At 38.2% G+C, this 19,784-nt stretch overlaps 1 protein-coding gene across 10 annotated transcripts in view; it reads right to left on the bottom strand.

The window, feature by feature from the left end:
• Positions 1–19,784, bottom strand: part of CCDC138 (coiled-coil domain containing 138) — a 115,145-nt gene that overhangs the window by 56,609 nt on the left and 38,752 nt on the right. For 9 of the 10 annotated variants that reach the window (XM_084872450.1, XM_084872458.1, XM_084872452.1 and 6 more), the window contains 4 exons: positions 17,623–17,700; positions 17,407–17,514; positions 13,750–13,914; positions 4,606–4,722 (listed from right to left, as the gene is read on the bottom strand). In XM_084872450.1, coding sequence (XP_084728576.1) covers positions 4,606–4,722; positions 13,750–13,914; positions 17,407–17,514; positions 17,623–17,700 — 468 coding nt within the window. The remainder of the gene's footprint in view (positions 1–4,605; positions 4,723–13,749; positions 13,915–17,406; positions 17,515–17,622; positions 17,701–19,784) is intronic. The other variant, XM_084872457.1, reaches the window with a different exon arrangement.

The raw sequence follows: 19,784 nt of genomic DNA, 5'->3' as shown, positions 1-19,784 counted from the left end.
AAATAAATAAGTAAATAAATTAATAAATAAAAGGTCCCCCTCAGAACCTAAGACATATACAGACAAAAGGTAAGGAGATGATACAACTGCTAAGGGATTAGCCGAAACCGGTTTGGCTCAATGGATAGAGCGTCGGCCTGCGGATTGAAAGGTCCCAGGTTCGATTCCGGCTAAGGGCATGTACCTGGGTTGCGGGCACATCCCCATTAGGGGGTGTGCAAGAGGCAGCTGATCGATGATTCTCTCTCATCGATGTTTCTAACTCTCTGTCCCTCTCTCTTCCTCTGTGAAAAATCAATAAAATATATTTTAAAAAAAAAAACTGCTAAGGGATTAATTTATAACTCAACACTAAAAAAAATAAATAAATAAACAACCCAATTAAATGATGGTTAATATAAAAAGAATAGAGGCCGGTGCATGAAAACTCATGCACTGGATGGGGGGTTGCTTCAGCCAGGACTGCCCCCTCTCACAGTCCAGGAGCCCTCAGGGACAGGAAGTGATCCAGGGATCAGGGGAAGGCAACGCCCCATCACACCTCTGCTAATGCCACTGCCTGCAGTGCAAGCCTTGGTCAGCCCTCATTACCTGAGTCTCAGGCAGTTCTGGGTAGCTGGGTAGCCACCATCCAAGGCTTGCCTGTGCCTCAGGCTGGCCATCCCAGCATGGCTGAGGGGACTGGGCACTGCCATCTTTGAGGGCATGGCAGTCAATTAGCATATTACCTCCTTATTGGCTATGGGTCCACCATCTTTGAGGGCGAGGCAGTCAATTAACATATTTCCTCCTAATTGGCTGTGGGTGCCGCCATCTTTGAGGGAGGTGCAGTCAATTAGCATATTCCCTCCTTTCTGGCTGTGGGCACTGCCATCTTTGCAATTGTGTGAGGGTTGATTAACATATTCCCTCTTTATTAGATAGGATTTTTTTTAATTTTTGCACTTGTTCAGATAGCACACGTACTTTCAGGGCAGCAATTCAAAATGTAAGAAGTGGAAAATTGGGTCCCCGAATGATTTGCCTCAAAACAAGGTAAGTTCTATTGGGATGTATCCACAAATTACCTTAAAGATGGAGGAAATGTGTAGCTAGCAATGGACATTACTTTGAATAAACCACTTTTGATGTTTCTCTTGAAATTATCGTGTTTTCTTTGAATACAAAATCTGCCACTATTAACCGGTACACCTGGTATAGATCTTGTCATTTACATATCTTTGTTTGGTAAGACATAATTAAGACCAATAAATTAAAAGTTATATATATATATATGTATATATGTATATATACATATATATATATATTTATATTTATATTTGTGTGTGTGTACACACTAACATAAATACTCATGTACTTACTCATGTGCAGCATGGGGACAAAATATCTAGGATTCAACCTCAGAAAAAATATGTTTCCTTAACCTTAACCATCACATTATTTAATTATCATGCAACTCAATCACTGATGGTTAATGCTACTTAATCCTCAATACTGCACTGAGTGGTTTAGCTGTGTGCTTCTTCAATTCCACACAGCTAAGATTAAACTACATATGCACAAATTTGTTCTCCTTTTTTAACTAAATGAAAGCTATAACATTTATTCATAGTAATAGGGCGGAGGGGGGGGATTTACAAACTTACTACAGTTTGCACTAATGATTATATATACATGTCATAATCTGGATTAAATGGCCCTTACATGAGTAGGAAACATACCATTCATTTTATAAGATGCTGCAAAAAAATTATTCTTTGATTAGGTTACCCTAAAATTTATCATCCCATTAGCTAGTGTATTCACTAGCATTTTGTAATCGGGCATTTTCCCGCCAAATCGTGTCGTAACGCGGAGCTTTTTTGACATTTTCTCGCCAAAATTAGACTTTCCGTAAAATATTCATATCTTTCGATCTATTCGATATTTTTCTATGAAACTTTCAGTGTTTTAGTTTAAAAAGAGGTCTCTTATTTATTTACTTTGCAAAATATGTGCTATTCTATTTTTCATGTACACAAAATTACTACATTCTAGGTAAACATAGAAAAAAACACTTTCACAATCAAAATAATTTTATTTATACAAAATTACAATATTTTTTCAAAATTTTCAACAGATCTTATATAAAAAAAACTATAACCTAATAGTGCTTCACTGTGTGGTAGCGTTCGAAACACTTTCCTTTGTGCAGGGGTACATTACAAAACTTGCACAAGTGCCACGTTTCACTTCGTAGTTTATGAGCGGCACACACACGACAACGACGTAAAACATTTTTATTTCTGCCGGTTCCAACTAGAGGTTCCAATGTATGTTTCCTCATGTCCATTGACAGTCTCCCTGGTGGATCCGATTTGCAACCCTTGCTCCTAGATGTCGATGGTACAGGTTCGGCTGGTTCATCTATCAAAATTTCATCAGTTAGATATTTCTTTTTGTTAGCCGAATTAACCGAATTACATACTACGAATGAGTTGAATAAGGCACAATTTATAAGGTACATAACCATTCTTTTGGTCCATTTAGCCGTTTTGCGTAAAATTGAATAATACAACAAGTACTGATCCGCCCAGTCTACGCCTTTCATGTATCGATTGTAATCGATCAGAGCATTTGGCTTTATAATTTTTTGTCTTGTCCTTCTATCGATGTTTTGACTCTCCCTCATCTCAGCAGAGTGAATGCTGGATATGAGAAACACTGTCATTTTTTATTGCCAGACTTATAGCAAAATATCCTTTTTCCTTCTGAAAGTTGTTTCACTATTTTTCAATGAAACCTTTTAGACAATCCGAAAGTCCTCTATTTTTCCGTATGGTACCGCAAATTCTGATTTTTTTTTTTTTCCAAGAGTATCTCGCTGTTTTGAACACTATTGTAATAATTATCCATGTATACATGGTGCCATAAATCTGTATAAGGAGATACCGCTGTTTGAATTGTTTCAATTAATCTCTTTCCTTCAGCGCAATAAATTTCGAAATTGCATATGTAGCCAGTATTGCTTTCGCATACCATACGCACCAGAATCCTATACTTTATAATTTTTCCTGCATTATAAACCCTGAAGAATAATCTTCCCCTCCAAGGTACTATGCCTTCATCTAAAGACAACTGCTGAATAGGCTTGTAAACTTCTTTGAATTTGGGAAGAAAGAAATCCAATAATGGTCTGACTTTGCAAAGTCTATCTGAGTTGTTTTGCACATTTTCGTTGTTGTTGAAATGCCAGGCCCTCTTATATTTGACGGAATCTGTCTCTACTCATCGTTTTTGGAAAAAAAAGGTGTCTCCATCCACGGTTCCGTGCTCCAATAATCATCTCGTCGGTCCTTGTGTACCTGTCCCATAAGTATTACACGCCCCAAAAACTTCATTTCTTTCACAGTGATATCTTTCCACTTACTGCTATTTATTTTTATGGCTATTGTTTTTGTTCGGGCCCAAATTTATTCTTTTGTTTTGTTTTGTTTTTTGTCTGTGAAGATCCTTTACTTCCTAGAAAAATACACGCTGCCTCCGCGGGCTGCCGCTGCCGCTGCTTTCCTGGGGGAGGCAGCCCGGGCGCACGGACGAGTATTAAATATCGGGAGAGGTGGGCTCTAAAAAATCCGTTTCTCCGGTTTCTAGGAGAAAAAAAAAAGGAGAAACAGACGGCCACCTGCCTGGCTTCGGGTATGCATGTGTGCGCGCAGGAGTGCACGTGTGTGCGTGTACACAGACGGCTGGGCGGCCCGTCATGCACGGAGGCAGGGGGCGTCCTGCGGGCCGTGGTGCTGTCCTGGGGGAGGCCTGTGTGGGCGGCGCCGTCCCTCGTCCCGTCCCCCCGGGCGTCCTGAGGCAGAAGCTCCTCTCCCGGTCACGTCAGGTCATGCCCAAATTTATTGTATCGGCAGGTAGACTCATAGGGTATCGCTGACAATAGATAATGCGTAGTCCGTCACCCGTTTGGCACCCTTGTTTACAAGTTTCCCACGCCCCACCGCTTAGCGCAGGGGTCCTCAAACTTTATAAAGTGGGGGCCAGATCACGGTCCCTCAGAGAGCTGGAGGGCCGGACTATATGAACTACTAATTCCTACTGTAACACCTCGGCTGCACTCACTGCCCAAAAAACCTGGCGGGCAGGATCAGACTCCCCTGGGGGCTGCATGTGGCCCGCAGGCCGTAGTTTGAAGACCCCTGGTTAGCGGAACAAAACGAGTTAACTCGTCTCCCGCGCTTTGGTATAAAAAGTGATATGACGAGTTTTTTCGTTTCCCGCAAAAAATGTGTTAGCATAAGCACAATCATTAATTTCTATTAGCTTCAATGGAATATAAAAAATTATAAATTAAATAATGGGGGAATGACAGTTGATTTTAACTCCTTATTTATACAATTCTGAAACTTAAAACAAAGCATTACATATTGAGCCACATCTAAGGCATTGAGAAATAAGACATATGAAAAGAGAAAGAAGAGAAAGTAGTAAATGAGGCAAGGGAAGCAAGGAGAAGTCCTGAAATATAAACAAAATACATGCAAAAAAAAGTGAAAGAACATCAAGAAAAATAATGCCAACAGAGCAGTAGTTGAAAATAGGTTCCTATTAATAAATTACCAGTGTTCCAGCTTCCAGTTGCCGTAGAGACCAATATATAAATTTTACAAAAGGCTCATGAAGTTTGGCATTCACAAATGGCATCCACTGTAGTTGCTCTGTCATCAGAGGCAAAAGCTAAAATTATGGAAAATATAAAAGAACAGAATTTTTTAGATATCTGAAACCAATTACCATAATTTTCCAAAATAAGAAAGAAAGAAAAGCGTTCTCTAACAAAAATTACTTTAAAATGACATGCAATACAATATGGAGATATGTATTTGAAATTTTAAATATAGTCATGTGCCACATAAAGATGTTTCAGTCAATGATAGATCTCATATACAATGATGGTCTCATGAGATTATCATTAACAGAACTATACAATCCCTACCACCTAGTGACTTCATAGCCATCATGAGGTTTTAGCACAAAGATTGCTCTAACTGAGATGGAAAACAACTTGAACCTGAAGTGGAGGAGGATGACCTTGAGGAGTTTAAAGAGGGGGTTCCTGAAGAACTGACTGAAGAGGAGTTGTTGGAACTAGAAGAGAAATACACAGCGGAAGGGCAAGAGAAAGGAAAACTGCTGAAGAAAAATAACCTCCAGGAGAACTCAGGGAAGGATTTTTATTAATATAGAGGAATGTTAATGGTGTATTATCTGCTTACAAGAAAATCTATGCTGGAAAAAAAAAAGCAAACCACCCTAGACATATTTCTGAAAAGAGTGACACCTCCTCAAAATGAGCACCAGGCAGGACATTGAAGAGGTGTGCTTGTCATCATAGGAGAAGACAGCTCCATGTGTGCTACTGCCCTGAAGGCCTTCAGCAGGACAAGATGTGGAGGCAGTGACATTGATGATCCTGACCCTGTGCAGGCAGAGGTTAATGTGTGTTTCTTAGTTTTAAACGAAATAGTTTAAAAGAAAAAAGAAAAAAAAAAAATAGAGAAAAAGCTTATCGAATAAGAATTTATATTTTGTGCAGTTGTACAGTGTGTTTGTGTTTTAAGTTAAGTGTTAACATAAAGTCAAAAAGTTTAAAAAAATAAAGTTTATAAAAAGTAAAAATGTTATAGCTTAATTTATTATTGAAGAAATTTTTTTTATAAATTTAGAGTGGCCTAAGTGTACAGTGTTTATAAAGTCTACTGCAGTGCCCAGTATACTCTAGGCCATCACACTCATTCACCACTCATTGACTCACATAGAGCAACTGCCAGTCCTGTAAGCTCCATTCATGTCAAGTGCCCTATATGAGTGTACCATTTTTAAATCTTTTATACCATACTTTTTCTATGCTTATATACACAAATATTTACCATTGTGTTACCATTGCCTACAGTATTCAGTATAATATGTTGTACAAGTTTGCAGTCTAGGAGTGGTACCTTATACCACTTAGCCTACATGTGTAGTAGTCTATACCTCTAAGTTTCTGTAAGTATATCCCATGATGTTCTCATGATGAAATTGCCTACAATGCATTGATTCTACATTATTAGCACATCTAAGATTTTTTAAAATATATTTTTATTTATTTCAGAGAGGAGGGGAGGAGACAGAGATGAATACATCAATGATGAGAGAGAATCATTGATAGGCTGCCTCCTGCACACCCCCTACTGGGGTCTAACCTGCAACCTGGATGTGTGCCCAGACTGGGAATCGAACCCAGGACCCTTCAGTCCACAAGACGATGCTCTATCCACTGAGCCAAACCAACTAGGGCTAGCACATCTAGTATTTTAAGGAGCTCAATCTAGATAAACATACACTCCGAACCTTAAATAGTTAAATAAACTTAAGGTACATATATAAACATTAGAAATGATAATGGCATCTATACTTATTATAATGGCTTATTTTGGGTGATAAAAACAGGTTACAAAAGAGCAGATGTAATAAGATCCCATTTATATAAAACATTTCTATATGAATTAATATTGAAAGAGAAATAGAGTGCCCTGGCTGGTGTGGCTCATCGAGCGTTTCCCGTGCAATTAGGGCACATGCCCAGTCAGGGTGCATGTGGGAAGCAGCTGATCAATGTTTCTCTCACATCAATGTTCTCTCTCTCACCCTTTCTCTCTCTAAAAATAAATCAATAAACCATATTTTTTAAAAATATATTTTATTGATTTTGTACAGAGAGGAAGGGAGAGAGATAGAGTTAGAAACATCAATGAGAGAGAGTCATCAACCAGCTGCCTCTTGCACACCCCCTACTGGGGATATGCCCGCAACCAAGGTACATGCCCTTGACCGGAATCGAACCCGGGACCCTTCAGTCCCCAAGCCGACGCTCTATCCATTGAGCCAAACCAGTCTCGGCAATAAACCATATTTTTTAAAGACAAAAATAAACATATTGAAGAATTTTAAAAAATATATTAACAGATTATAGTAACTGAGGTAATATTTACTTTCCTCTTTATGTGTGTTTTGCATAAATATATTAATTAATGTCAATTTGTAAAATAATAGAAAATTTAGAAAAAGGTGAGTCCCTTATATCAATGTTTTCCAGATGCATCCATTTTGATACCTCAAATCAACTTGTCTAAAAAAAAAACTTATTAAATTAAGGAGGCTAAAAACCCGTATCTCCTCCAATATGCTTCGAATAAATGCTACCAACATTAAACCAGTTGCAAAAGTCAGAAACCTGGAAATCAACCTGGACAATCCAACCTTTATACTGAATCTATTATAAAGTCTCATTTATTTTACCTCCTAAATATTTTCTAAATAGAACACTTCTAATTCCATAGCCACCATTCAAGTTGCGTTGGTGGTAACCATTCAAGTGGTGAGCATAGCTGCCTTCTAATTCCATAGCCACAACTGTAATTCAAGTTACTATCTTATTTCACCTAATCGCAAGTTACATTATCTTATTTTACTACATAAGAGTTTTCTAATTATTTTCTAACATCCACTTCTTTGTCCCTTCAATCCTATTGTCATCTAACAGCCGATATAATCTATTTTCTCTTTAAAGCTTTTCATTGGTTTCCTATTAGTAGTTTTGGTTATCACTTTCTTGAATGACATTTCATGCAAAATTGAAAATTACAGACACCTAATGTTGATAAATGCCTAAATTATACTTTTGTGGATGAATGGAATTTGACAACTAAACACTATGATAAAATTTTATATGCTTAATCTCTACCCACACTATATTTTAAAAAAAAGATGTAAATTGGTAAAAACGAAAGGGATTTGTTTTAGAGAGGTATCTTTCAAATGAGACCACACATTTAAATACAAGATAAAGTACACGGAATTATCTATAAAGTATTTCTTCAACAGAACAAGGTACACAACATGAAGATGGCGGCTTACGTAAGCACCTAAGCTGCCACCTCACACAACAATTTAAAAACAACAACTAAAATCAGAATGGGAAAAAAAATAAATAAATAAATAAATAAATAAATAAATAAAATAATAAAATAAAGTAAATAAAATAAAATAAATAAAATAAAATAAACAAAATAAAATAAATAAAATAAGCAAAATAAAATAAAATAAAATGAACAAAATAAAATAAAATAAAATAATAAAATAAAATAAAATATCAGAACGGACATCATCCAGAAACACAGGAAAGCTAGCGGAGTGGGAAATCTACAGCTAGAAAGAAAGAGAGAGGCTCACGGATCGGACTGGGAGCCGCAAAGCGCTGAGGTAGGGTGACTTGTGCGCAGAGAGGAAGTGCGACCTAATGCCTGGCTGGCGGGAGGGGAAAGGAAGTCCCCGATTTCACTGAACCCTTTCCGACTGTACTGAACCCCAACCCCGGCCGAAATCAGTTTATGTTTAGTTTTTAGTTGGGTCTCATGAAATTTATCAGCCTTTTCTAGGATATTCTTACATAACCTTAAAACCATAGTTTTAAACTCTATATCCTCCATCTCTCTCATTTGAGATCTATTTCCTTGTCTTGGCATTTTTGCTGCTTCCCAGAGTTCGTAGGATGGCTTTATGTGTTTGGTATCCTATATCAGTGTTTCCCAACCTTCTCTCATGATGAGAATCACCTGGTGGAATTGTTAAAACACAGATTCCTGAATCCCAACTAAGAAGTGCTAAACTAGAATTTTTGGGAACATATAGGTAAAATTGTATACTTAACTAGTGCTCTAACACAGATGTTATATACAGAGCACTAAGTTAGGTATGCAATTTTACCTATATGTTCCCAAAAATTCTAGTTTAGCACTTCTTAGTTGGGATTCAGGAATCTGTGTTTTAACAACTCCACCAGGTGATTCTCATCATGAGAGAAGGTTGGGAAACACTGTCCTATATGACTCAGTGGGTCAGCCTCCTCAGTTACCTGAGTTAGACACTCTTGGTGTTCCCCTTTGTGGACTGCGTGTACAGCCCTGTTGTAGCTGTATTTATTGTTGTTGGTATCCCTGGGAGGAATTGACCTTCAGGCCAATTCGATGTGGGTATCACCTACTCTGGGATACCTTCTGTATTGGAGACAGTCTTATAGGATCAAACTTGCAAAACTGCAGAAGCCTCTGTGCTCAGCTTGGATAGGGCGGAGTCTCGGGGCTGAGCTGACAGTCTTGGCTTCCCGTCAGCCTGCCCTTGTGCGCTCGCCTGAGTTTCTGCCTGACCTCTATCTTGCGCAGCTCTCCTGAGTTTCCGCCTGACCCTCCCAGATTCCCTGTGCAAGAGTGTGGGTGCCCCAGGGGCTTGCCCGGAATTGGGTTGGGTCTCTGTAGTCTGGAACTTCTGACTCCTTCCACTATGGAGAGGCTGCAGCAATCTCCACGGTCAGACCTCTGCACATGCTCACTTTCACACTGTGCGACTGTAGAACCTGCCTGCTGCGGCTCCTGGCTCCACCAATCTCCCAGTCTCTGAGTCTCTAGATGCCTTTCTCTACAGTCCAGACTCCACCCGTATGAGCCTGGGTCCACGGGGTTTCGGCCGGGGTTGGGGTTCAGTACAGTCGGAAAGGGTTCAGTGCAATCGGGAATTCCTCCCCTCCTGCCAGCCAGGCAGTAGGCCACACTTCCTCTCTGCACACGCGAGTGTCACCCTACCTCAGCACTTTGCAGCTCCCAGTCCAATCCGTGAGCCTCTCTCCTTCTTTCTAGTTGTAGATTTCCCACTCCGCCAGCTTTCCTGTGTTTTTGGATGAAGTCCATTCTGATTTTAATTGTTGTTTTTTAAATTGTTGTGTGAGTCGGCAGCTTAGGTGCTTACCTAGGCCACCATCTTGGTTCCTCCTCAATAATAATAATCTTAAATGTAAATAGATTAAATGCTCCGATCAAAAGACAAAGGATAGGTGAATGGTTAAGAAAACATGACCCATATATATGCTGTTTACAAGTGATCCACCTCAGAATAAATAACTCAGAGAATAAAAGTGAAGAGATGAGGAAAAAATTTTTATGCAAATGTAAACAGGAAAAAAAATGCAAAAGCTGACAAAACAGACTTCAAGAGACGAAGAAGGCAACTACATAATCCTAAAGGGATTGATACAACAAGAGGATATAACCCTGGTAAACATATGCAACCAATATAGGAGCACCTAAACATGTAAAAAAAAGCTCTTGGATGACTTTAAGGGTAGATTAAACAGCAATACAGTTACAGTAGAGGACTTTAATACCCTCATTGACATCACTAGACAGATCTTCCAGACAAAAAATCAAATAGGACACAGAGAGCTTAAATAACACACTAGAGCAGATGGATTTAATTGACATTTACAAATCATTTTATCCCCAAACTGCAGAATATACATTCTTCTCAATTGCTCATGGGACATTCTCAAAGATAGACTACATGTTAGGACACAAAGTAAGTCTTTGTTCAAGAGGGCTGAAATCATAACAAGCATCTTCTTGGATCACAATGGCATGAAATTAGAAATCAACTACAATAAAAGCACCCAAAAATATCCAAACATATGGAGGCTAAATAGCATGTCATTAAACAATGTATGTGTTAGCCAAGAGATCAAGGAAGAAATAAGAAACATCCTGGAAACAAGCAAAAATGAACACACACAAATAAAATCTATGGAACAAAGCAAAAGCAGTCCTGAGAGAGAAATTCATAGCATTAGAGGCATGCAGTCCTCAAGAAACAAGAAAAGACTGTAATAAACTAATACTAGAATTTAAAGAATTAGAAACAGAACAAGAAAAACCCAGAGCCTAAGGGGGAGTGCACCCTTGTACCACAGAAGTCATAGGAGCCTTGCATCCTGGAGCCGAGAGGGAGAAACTCCTTTGTTTGAAAGTTATAAATATTCATGTTTCATGTTCTTGCAGTGGCCATTCCCATCCTGGACACTAATTTGTTCCCAGGTATGTCTGGCAGATGGATAGGCACCTTCCCACGTCACTCCAGCCTCTACTGGGCATGCGTTTATTGTCCAGTCCCTTCCCTCGTTGATCAGCAGGGAGCAGGCTTGGAAAAAGTTAAACGCAGCTTTTCTTTTTTTTAATATATTTTATTGATTTTTTACAGAGAGGAAGGGAAAGGGATCGAGAGTTAGAAACACTGATGAGAGAGAAACATCAATCCAACTGCCTCCTGCACACCCCCCACTGGGTTAGAAACACCAATGAGAAACATCAATCAGCTGCTTCCTGCACACCCCCCACTGGGGATATGCCCACAACCAAGGTATATGCCCTTGACCAGAATCGAACCTTGGATCTTTCAGTCCGCGGGCTGATGCTCTATTCACTAAGTCAAACCGGTTTCGGCTTAAACACAGCTTTTCGCAAAGCTGTATAAATGGCATGCCTATACCTAGTCTTCCCTTTCCTTCTTTCCTGTTAAATAAACAGGTTGTTGCAACAACATTGTACGTATATATCCTTTCTAAATTTTCAAAAAATGGAATGCCTTCCAACAGGCCAAAAAATGTCCCAAGAAAAATGTTATCACTTAACAATTTACTGTGGAATGGTTCTTGGTGAATACTAAATAGAGTTTTATTCTTCCATATGGTTTTAGAAACACAAGAGTTTTGATGCTTAAATATTTTATTTGGAAGAAGAGACTTCTATTTATGATAAATGCTCAGTAAAGAAAAGAACAGAACTTGTTCCAAGTTGAAGAAATGAGACACTGATTTCAGGTTCTGTTAATACTTACAAGCACAGGTTTGGAAGACCTGCCATATGTAAAAAAACGTAATTGTCTTTTGTGGAGAATAAACTGAATACTGAGAACAACAATAAAAAAGAAAAGCCCAGAATAAGAAGAGGAAAGGAAATAATAAAGATTCAAGCAGAAAAGACATAAAGACTAAAATAAAATATAAAAGATCAATGACTCCAAGAGCTGGTTCTTTGAAAAAATAAACAAATGTGATGAATCTTTAGCCAGACTACTAGTAATCAAGAAACAAAGAGAGGGAGGAATGGCAGTAATGGTGAGAGAATCAGTCTGAAGAAGTAGCATTTCCAGGCGCTTTGTGAGAGTGTGAACACAGAAGAGCACAAACAATGGCTGACAACAGTGTACTAACATTTGCTGGCAGAACAAGCTCGGCAGACTCTTCCATTTTTTATTCTAAAGTTAGGGAACTTCTAAGGAAAACTTAAAGGGCCTACTTGGAATGTTGAAGAAGAAATGCCTCAGTTTGAAACAAGAGTGGTATTGGTTCAAGAAGCTGGGAAACAAGAACTTATAAAAGCCTTAAAGACTATTAAAATAATAAATGTACCAGTTATAAAAAGAAAGTTGCCCCAAAAAATTAATTAAAAGTGTTGTTAATATGGAAATTAAAGTGCCCTTTGTAAAGATGGAATCAATAAAAGAATATGAAAATTTGGATTCTCCAGAATTTGAAAATGTATTTATAGTCATGGACTTCCAGGACCCTGTCTTTACTAAGTTATACAAGACTGACTGTGGAGTTATTGGACCACCAGTAGTATTAAACTGTGTACAAAAAGGAGAGCCTTTGCTATTTTCATGTCATCCACTCTACTGTACAAGCATGATGAATCTAGTATTATGTTTTACTGGATTCAGGAAGAGAGAATTAGTAAGATTGGTGACATTAGTCCATCACATGGGTGGAGTTATTCGAAAAGACTTGAATTCCAAAGTAATTCACTTGGTGGCAAACTGTACACAAGGAGAAAAATTCAGATTGCAGTGGGCCTGGGTACTCCAATTATGAAGCCAGAATGGATTTATAAAGCTTGGGAAAGGCAGAATGAATAGTATTTCTGCACATCAGCTGATGACTTTAAGAAATGAATTTAAAGTTCCTCCATTTCAAGATTGCATTTTAAGTTTCCTGAGATTTTCAGATAAAGAGAAAACCAATGTGGAAGAAATAACTGAAATGCAAGGAGGTAGCTATTTACAGGTTGGAGATGAAAGGTACACTCACCTTATAGTTGAAGAGAATATAGTAAAAGAATTTGAACCTTCAAAGAAACTTCATGTTGTCAAGCAAGAGTGGTTCTGGGGAAGCATTCAAATGGATGCCCAAGCTGGAGAAACTATGTATTTATATGAAAAAGCTAATACACCTGAGCTCAAGAAATCAGTGTCACTGCTTTCTCTAAGTATTCCAAACAGCAATCGCAAAAGATGTCATTTAAAAGAGACACTTGCTCAGCTTTCAAGAGAGACAGACCTGTCACCTTTCCTTCCCCAAACACCAAAGTCTTGTACTAAGATTTCTAAAAATTCCACTCCGATTCCTTCAAAGCAACAGGCCAGGTGGCAAGTTGCAAAAGAGCTTGTGTAATTTTTTATTCCCCATATAGGGAACTAGAAATCATGAGTACCAATATCCAAATTAATGTCTATAATTTAATAAAACAGTCATCTCTCCTTATTGATGAGAAGACCCCCAAAAATAGACCTTTCATCCCTTTATAACAAAAGGCAAAATAAAAGTTATTTTAGTGGGAATAAATCCTAAAATGGTGTGCATCACAAACTGTTCACATCACTGATCATTTGCCTAAATCTAATATGCAATTATTTTTTTCATTTTGAAGGTAGGTTTTTAATTTCTGGTCTCTATTTTTTTTTTTAATTCCTGTCATGTTAAAAAATATATAAATATGAATTAATTATAATTAAGTATGAAACAAATCTTTTTAGAGACATATTTCAAAATAAAAAACAAACCTTTATACACTTCTCCTGAATATCATTTCTCTGAGTAGCAAATTTAAATAGCAGCTTTTCACCATCCATCCCAGATTCTTCACTTTTCAATTTGCTAAGGTGATAATCCGAAATCCAATCCATGAAGACTGTTAAAAGTTCAAAAACTTGTGCATTAAGTGGTACCTGTATGTAAAAAATTTAATCAAACATTTCAATTCACAACTTCATAAAACTTCAAAGGCAAGCTTTAAATTTGGTTAAGTGATTACAGAATAATTTATCTAAACCACTTCACTAAAAATATGGATTCAAAAAGCTCCAAATGAAAAAAATTCCAAATCAAATATATCCAATTAATATTAGAAACATTAAATGCTGGCTGAGAAAAGAGGAGAAACTTATCATAATAAGGATACTGAAAGTGCTACTGCTCATTATCAAAACAAAGAAATTTCATAAAAATTCTTTGTCCAAGTTTGATAATATAGGAAAGTAAAATTAGTCTTAACTTGAAAGTATGAACTACTATGACTAAAAGACTTTAACAAACGAAAGATTTCAAAAGCTAAATAATTTCTACTATGAAAATTTATCTTTTCGCCGAAACCGGTTTAGCTCAATGGATAGAGCGACGGCTTGGGGACTGAAGGGTCCCGGGTTCGATTCCGGTCAGGGGCATGTACCTTGGTTGCGGGCATATCCCCAGTAGGGGGTGTGCAGGAGGCAACTGATCGATGACTCTCTCTCATCGATGTTTCTAGCTCTCTATCTCTCTCCCTTCCTGTCTGTACAAAATCAATCAAATATATATATATTTTTAAAATTATCTTTTCTTCTTCTCTAAAATGTTTCTTTCATGTTTATATTATTAAGAAAATTTTTTAATTAAGAAAAATTTTTTTTGGAAATCCTGTTCTCTGAGAGTCAACCCAAATAGGAGAAAAAATAAATAAAAACAAAATGTCACAAAACAATTTATAAAGTCAATTAGACTAATTTTAGTATTAGTTAATATCACCTTTAGTCAATTTAATTCAATATCACACATCTACTTAAAGCAGGAAACTATGCAATACTTCATTACATTTTTAAAAATCCAAAATACTAAGAACTATAAAAGCAAATTAAATTTTAAAATTATTATAAAGGTTAACATTAAGCAGACAGAAATTCATGAAAAGTGAATCAGACTATTGAAAACAAAAAGCTACATTATTCTGTATAAAATAAACTTTTAACGTCCTCAATTTTCTTCAAATAAAATCTTTAGATGAGAATTTCAATTATCTTGAGTACCTGATATAAAATTTCCACTTTTTCCAATTCTTTTTTAAATTAAAAATTTGTTCCATCGCCAGCATACATGGAAAGCTGAATGCCAGTAAAAAGGAGGAGGGTCGTGGGAATTATGAAATATGACCATGTAGAACTATAAAAAAAAACTTTTGTACATATCTCATGCCTGGCAAAGGGGAGGGCCAACAGAGCAGTAGCTGCCAAATGGGGCCAACCCTATGTGCATAACACATCACAGGCCCAAGCCAATAGAATAGGCAGACCTTGGACTTGGACCACTCAGGAAATATGTGCTGATATGTGTTTCCACCTTCACTGGGTATCTGGACTCCAGGGACCCTGAGGGCCTGCGTCAGCATGATGATATGGCCCCCGAGCCTTCGACCACTGAGCGCGGGCAATGGAGCCGAGACCGGGGGCTGCTTCCTGGGCGGCGGTGCCGACCCCGGCAACAGGCTGAAGCAGTGCAGGAGCCCGCAGAAAACAAAGGGGTGCCACAGGCCAACCTGCTGAGCTTCCAGGACAAGGAGGAAGAAACCAAAGAAGTTCTCAATGTGAAGAAATCAAGGGAGAGCAAAAGATAGTAAAATTACTTAAGAAAGAACACAAAGAAGATCTTGAAAAATCAAAGACTAAGTCAGAACTCAACTCAGCAGCCAACATGGCAACATAAATGCGTTTTTAAAATAAAATAATAAAAAAGGACAGAATGTTGGAACGGCGGCGGCCAGGCCTAGAGTGGCCAGGCACAAGGCAGTGGCAGCCGGGCCTGGAGCAGCAACAGCCAGGCCCCAGAGCAGCAGCAGTCAGAACCAGAGCAGCAACAGCCAGGCCTGGAGCAGCCAGACCTGGGGCAGTGGCAGCCAGGCCTGAGGTGGAGGCGGCCAAGCCCAGGGTGGCCAGTCCAGGAACACCCAGACCCGGAGTGGCCGGGCCCGGAGAAGCCGGGCCCAGAGCAGCCGGGTCGGGAGCAGCCAGGCCCAGAACAGCAGTAGCCAAGCCCAGAGCATCCAGGCCGGGAGCGGCCGGGCCCGGAGCAGCTGGGCCCAGAGCAGCCGGGTCGGGTGCGGCCAAGCCCGGAGCAGCAGCTGCCAGGCTGGGAGCGGCCAGGCCCGGAGCAGCAGCTGCCAGGCTGGGAGCGGCCAGGCCCGGAGCGGCTGGGCCCGGAGCAGCCGGGTCTGGTGCGGCCAGGCCCGGAGCAGCTGGTTGTGGAACAGAACAGAGCAACAGAGGCCAGGCCCGGAGCAGCCAGGCCCGGAACAGCTCGCTCCTCGCCTGCCCCTGCCCCACGGCTGCCTCTCAGACATGGCTGGAAACTTTTGTGGGAACTTGAGGGTCTGCTGAATCAAGTGATGAAGGCTTAGATCTGGATATGTTGAGTTAGTATAACGCTGGGGTGTTGATCTGTGAGTGCCTTCTGCGGGGCCTGGATGAGGTTGGTTGACCTATTTGGAAATGTCTTTTGTGTGAAGTGTATCTTTGGGCATGTGGAGGTATATTTGATCTGAGAAAATGCTAAGTAACTGATTTACTATCTGAAAAGGGATTTACTATCGGGGAAAGGGAGGGAAGAAGAGACTGAACATAAACTGTGCACCTATGGATGAGGACAATGGGGGAGGGGAAGAGGGCGAAGGGTTGGGTGGGAACCTGGTGGAGGGGGAAGGAATGAGGAACCTTTGCAATAATATGAACAATAAAGATTAAAAAAAAAAAAGTATATTTGAGCCCAGCCAATGTGGCTTAGTGGTTGAGTGTTGACATATGAACCAGGAAGTCACATTTCAGTTCCTGGTCAGTGTATAAGACCAGGCTGTCAGCTCGATCTTCAGTCTGGGGCATGCAAGAGGCAGCCAATCAATGATTCACTCTTATCATTGATGTTTCTCTCTCTCTCCTCCTCTCCTTTCCCCTTTTAAATCAATAAATATATATTATTTTTAAAAGGCATTTATTTGAAATATTATAAAGATACTAGAGGCCCAGCGCATGAAATTGTGCACAGGTAGGGTCCCCAGGCCTAGCCTGCAATCAGGACCATCATCCACCAGCTGGCCAGTTCCCAGTCCCGCCCCACCTCCACCCTCCTGGTTCCCTGTTCGCCATGCTGTAATCAGAGCCTTTGGGCCAGGGGGAGGGACCAAGAGGTCGGCAGTTCCACCCATCGCCAGTCCTGCCCCACCGTCACCCACCGGGATCCCATGCAGCAACTGGAGCCTGCGGCCAAAGGGTGGTCAATCACGTTGCTATGGTCACTAGGTTTCTATTATATAGGATTCCTTTCGTACCAAAAACAATGTTTGCTAAACGAAATAAAAAGGCTAAAGAACAAAGAAAATTCTTGACTTTCCACTGGAGAAAAATTCAATAATATCATACCTTATATGTTTTAGAAACTGGTACCTTTTCTTGTCTTAAACTTTTCATTTCATGAACAGCATAGGAATTTCCTTTCAGTCTCTGTATTGTCATAAATTCATGCTTCCTCTGCAATAGCACATATCCATGAATTAAAGAACAATTATGTTAAAAGTGAGAAAATCCAAAGGCAATCATTATAAAATTCATTTATGCCAAAAAGAACAAGCAACTTACCTGTAAATTATCTAAACGAGCTTGAACTCTTTTAGCCTGAATCTCCATCTTCTTGTTTTCTTCACTTACTTCATTTAACTAAAATATAAAAATGTTAGATATTTCAATATAACCCTTAAACTGACTTCATACTGAAGATTTCCCAGATAATCTATATAATCTCATCCGCATAACCAAGCAATGAAACAAAACAAAGGCAGCATCCATAATTAAAGATCATAGCTAACATCACCATTTGTCCCCAAAATAATAATACATATCTAAGACTGTATCATTCTATAAAAATTTGCAAGTCTCCCGACATCTTAAAATTCTTTTAATTGAACTTTTTATGGAACTATCATATATGTACAGAAAAGTGTGCAAATCATTAAATATGTAGTAAATTATTGGGATTGTATTAAATATATTAATTTGGGGAAAACTGATAACTATATAATATTGAATCTCTCCATTTATGAACATAACACAGACTTCAATTTATTTAGGTCTTCTGTAGTTTAATAATGTTTTGACTTTTCAGTATATATGTTTTACACATCTTTCTTTAGATTTATTTCTGGATAGCTAATGTTTTTCTATGCTATTACCTATTTGTTGGTTAGAATATAGAAATACACTTAGTTTTGTATAATGAACATAGTTATATCCAAAGATTCTCCTAAATATGCTTAATTCTAATAACTCATCTGTACATTCATTTGGATACCTAGGTACATAGGTAAATAATATCATCTGTGCATAATTCTGATTTCTTCTTTTCCAATCCTTACTTTCCATTTTTGCCTTATTTTATTGACTGGGGCTTTCAGTATAATGCTCAATAGAAAAAGTAACAAATAGTGAGCACATTTATTTTGTTATGATTACAGATGGAAAATATTTCAATAATTTGCATTAAGTATAAATTTATTGTTGGATTTTTTTTAGATATTCTATTAGAACTATGAAGTTCTATTATTAGTAATAATATCAATTTGTGCTGAATTTTATCATAGAAATTATGGGTTTTTCTCCTTTTATAAAATAATGCATTAATTTTCAAATGATAAATTACCTTGTATTCCTGAACTAAATCCACTTGGCTGTATTATCCTTTATATGCATCGCTAAATTCAATTTGCTGATATTTTAAAATTTTGCACCTATTCCTAAAACTGGTTTCCATTTTCCTTTGTTTATAATGTTCTCAACAGGGTTGAGTTTCAAGGTTATGCTGGCCTTATACAACAAGAAGGGGAATTTTTACCTCTTTTTCTATCTATGTTTAAGGTACATGATACTTCATCCATAAAAGTTAGCCATGAGTCCTACTGCTCCTACTTTGAAGGTAAAGTATCTTATTTTCCTCTGATCACTTTTAAGATTTTATCTTTACCCAAAGTTTTCAACAGTCGTAAAAATAATGTGTCTATGTATGTATGGTTTTCCTTAAATTTATTCTGCTTAGGGTTAACATAATTTCTTAAGTCTGTGGATTGGCAACTTCCAGCAGTTTTGGAAATTTGTGACCATTATCCCTTCACATATTTTGCTTTTCCCCATTATCTCTTTTTGGAATCCCATGTTAAACTTTTAAACTAGATTCTATGTCTATTTTATGAATTTTCTATTCTTCCTCCATTCAATGTTTTCATTTCAAGACTTTTTATGAAACTATCTTCTAGTTCACTAACCTGCCTTCAGCTGTGTCTCATCTGCTGTTAAACCCATTTACTGGTGATTTAAAATTCAATTAACACATTTTTCAGTTTTAGATTTTCAATTTAATTCCCTTTTATAGATCCTAATTCTCTAATGAAGTTCTCAATTCCTTCTACTTTATAGACCATATTAATCATTATTTTTAAGTCTTTACCTATTAACTCTAATATCTGTAGGTATGTTCATATTGTTTGGAGTGTTTTTCTCTTCATATTTAGTCATATGATTCTGTCATTTTAACTGATTTTAGAAAAAAAAGAGACGGAGGGAGGGAAGGAGGGAAGAAGGGAAGGAAGTAGGAAGGGAAAGAAAAGCACTGATTTGTTTTTCCACTTACTTATTGGTTGATTCTTATGTGTATTCTGATGGGAGATAAAACCCACAACCGTAGTGTATCAGGACAACACTACCAGACCAGAAACTATGATTCTGTCTGTTAATGTACTTATGAATTCTGT

This window comes from Pipistrellus hanaki, assembly GCF_964339955.1.
Source record: "Pipistrellus hanaki genome assembly, chromosome: 2".
NCBI classification, from domain to species: domain Eukaryota; kingdom Metazoa; phylum Chordata; class Mammalia; order Chiroptera; family Vespertilionidae; genus Pipistrellus; species Pipistrellus hanaki.
Note: the sequence above shows the minus strand (reverse complement) of the source record. Positions and strands in the feature narration are given on the sequence as shown.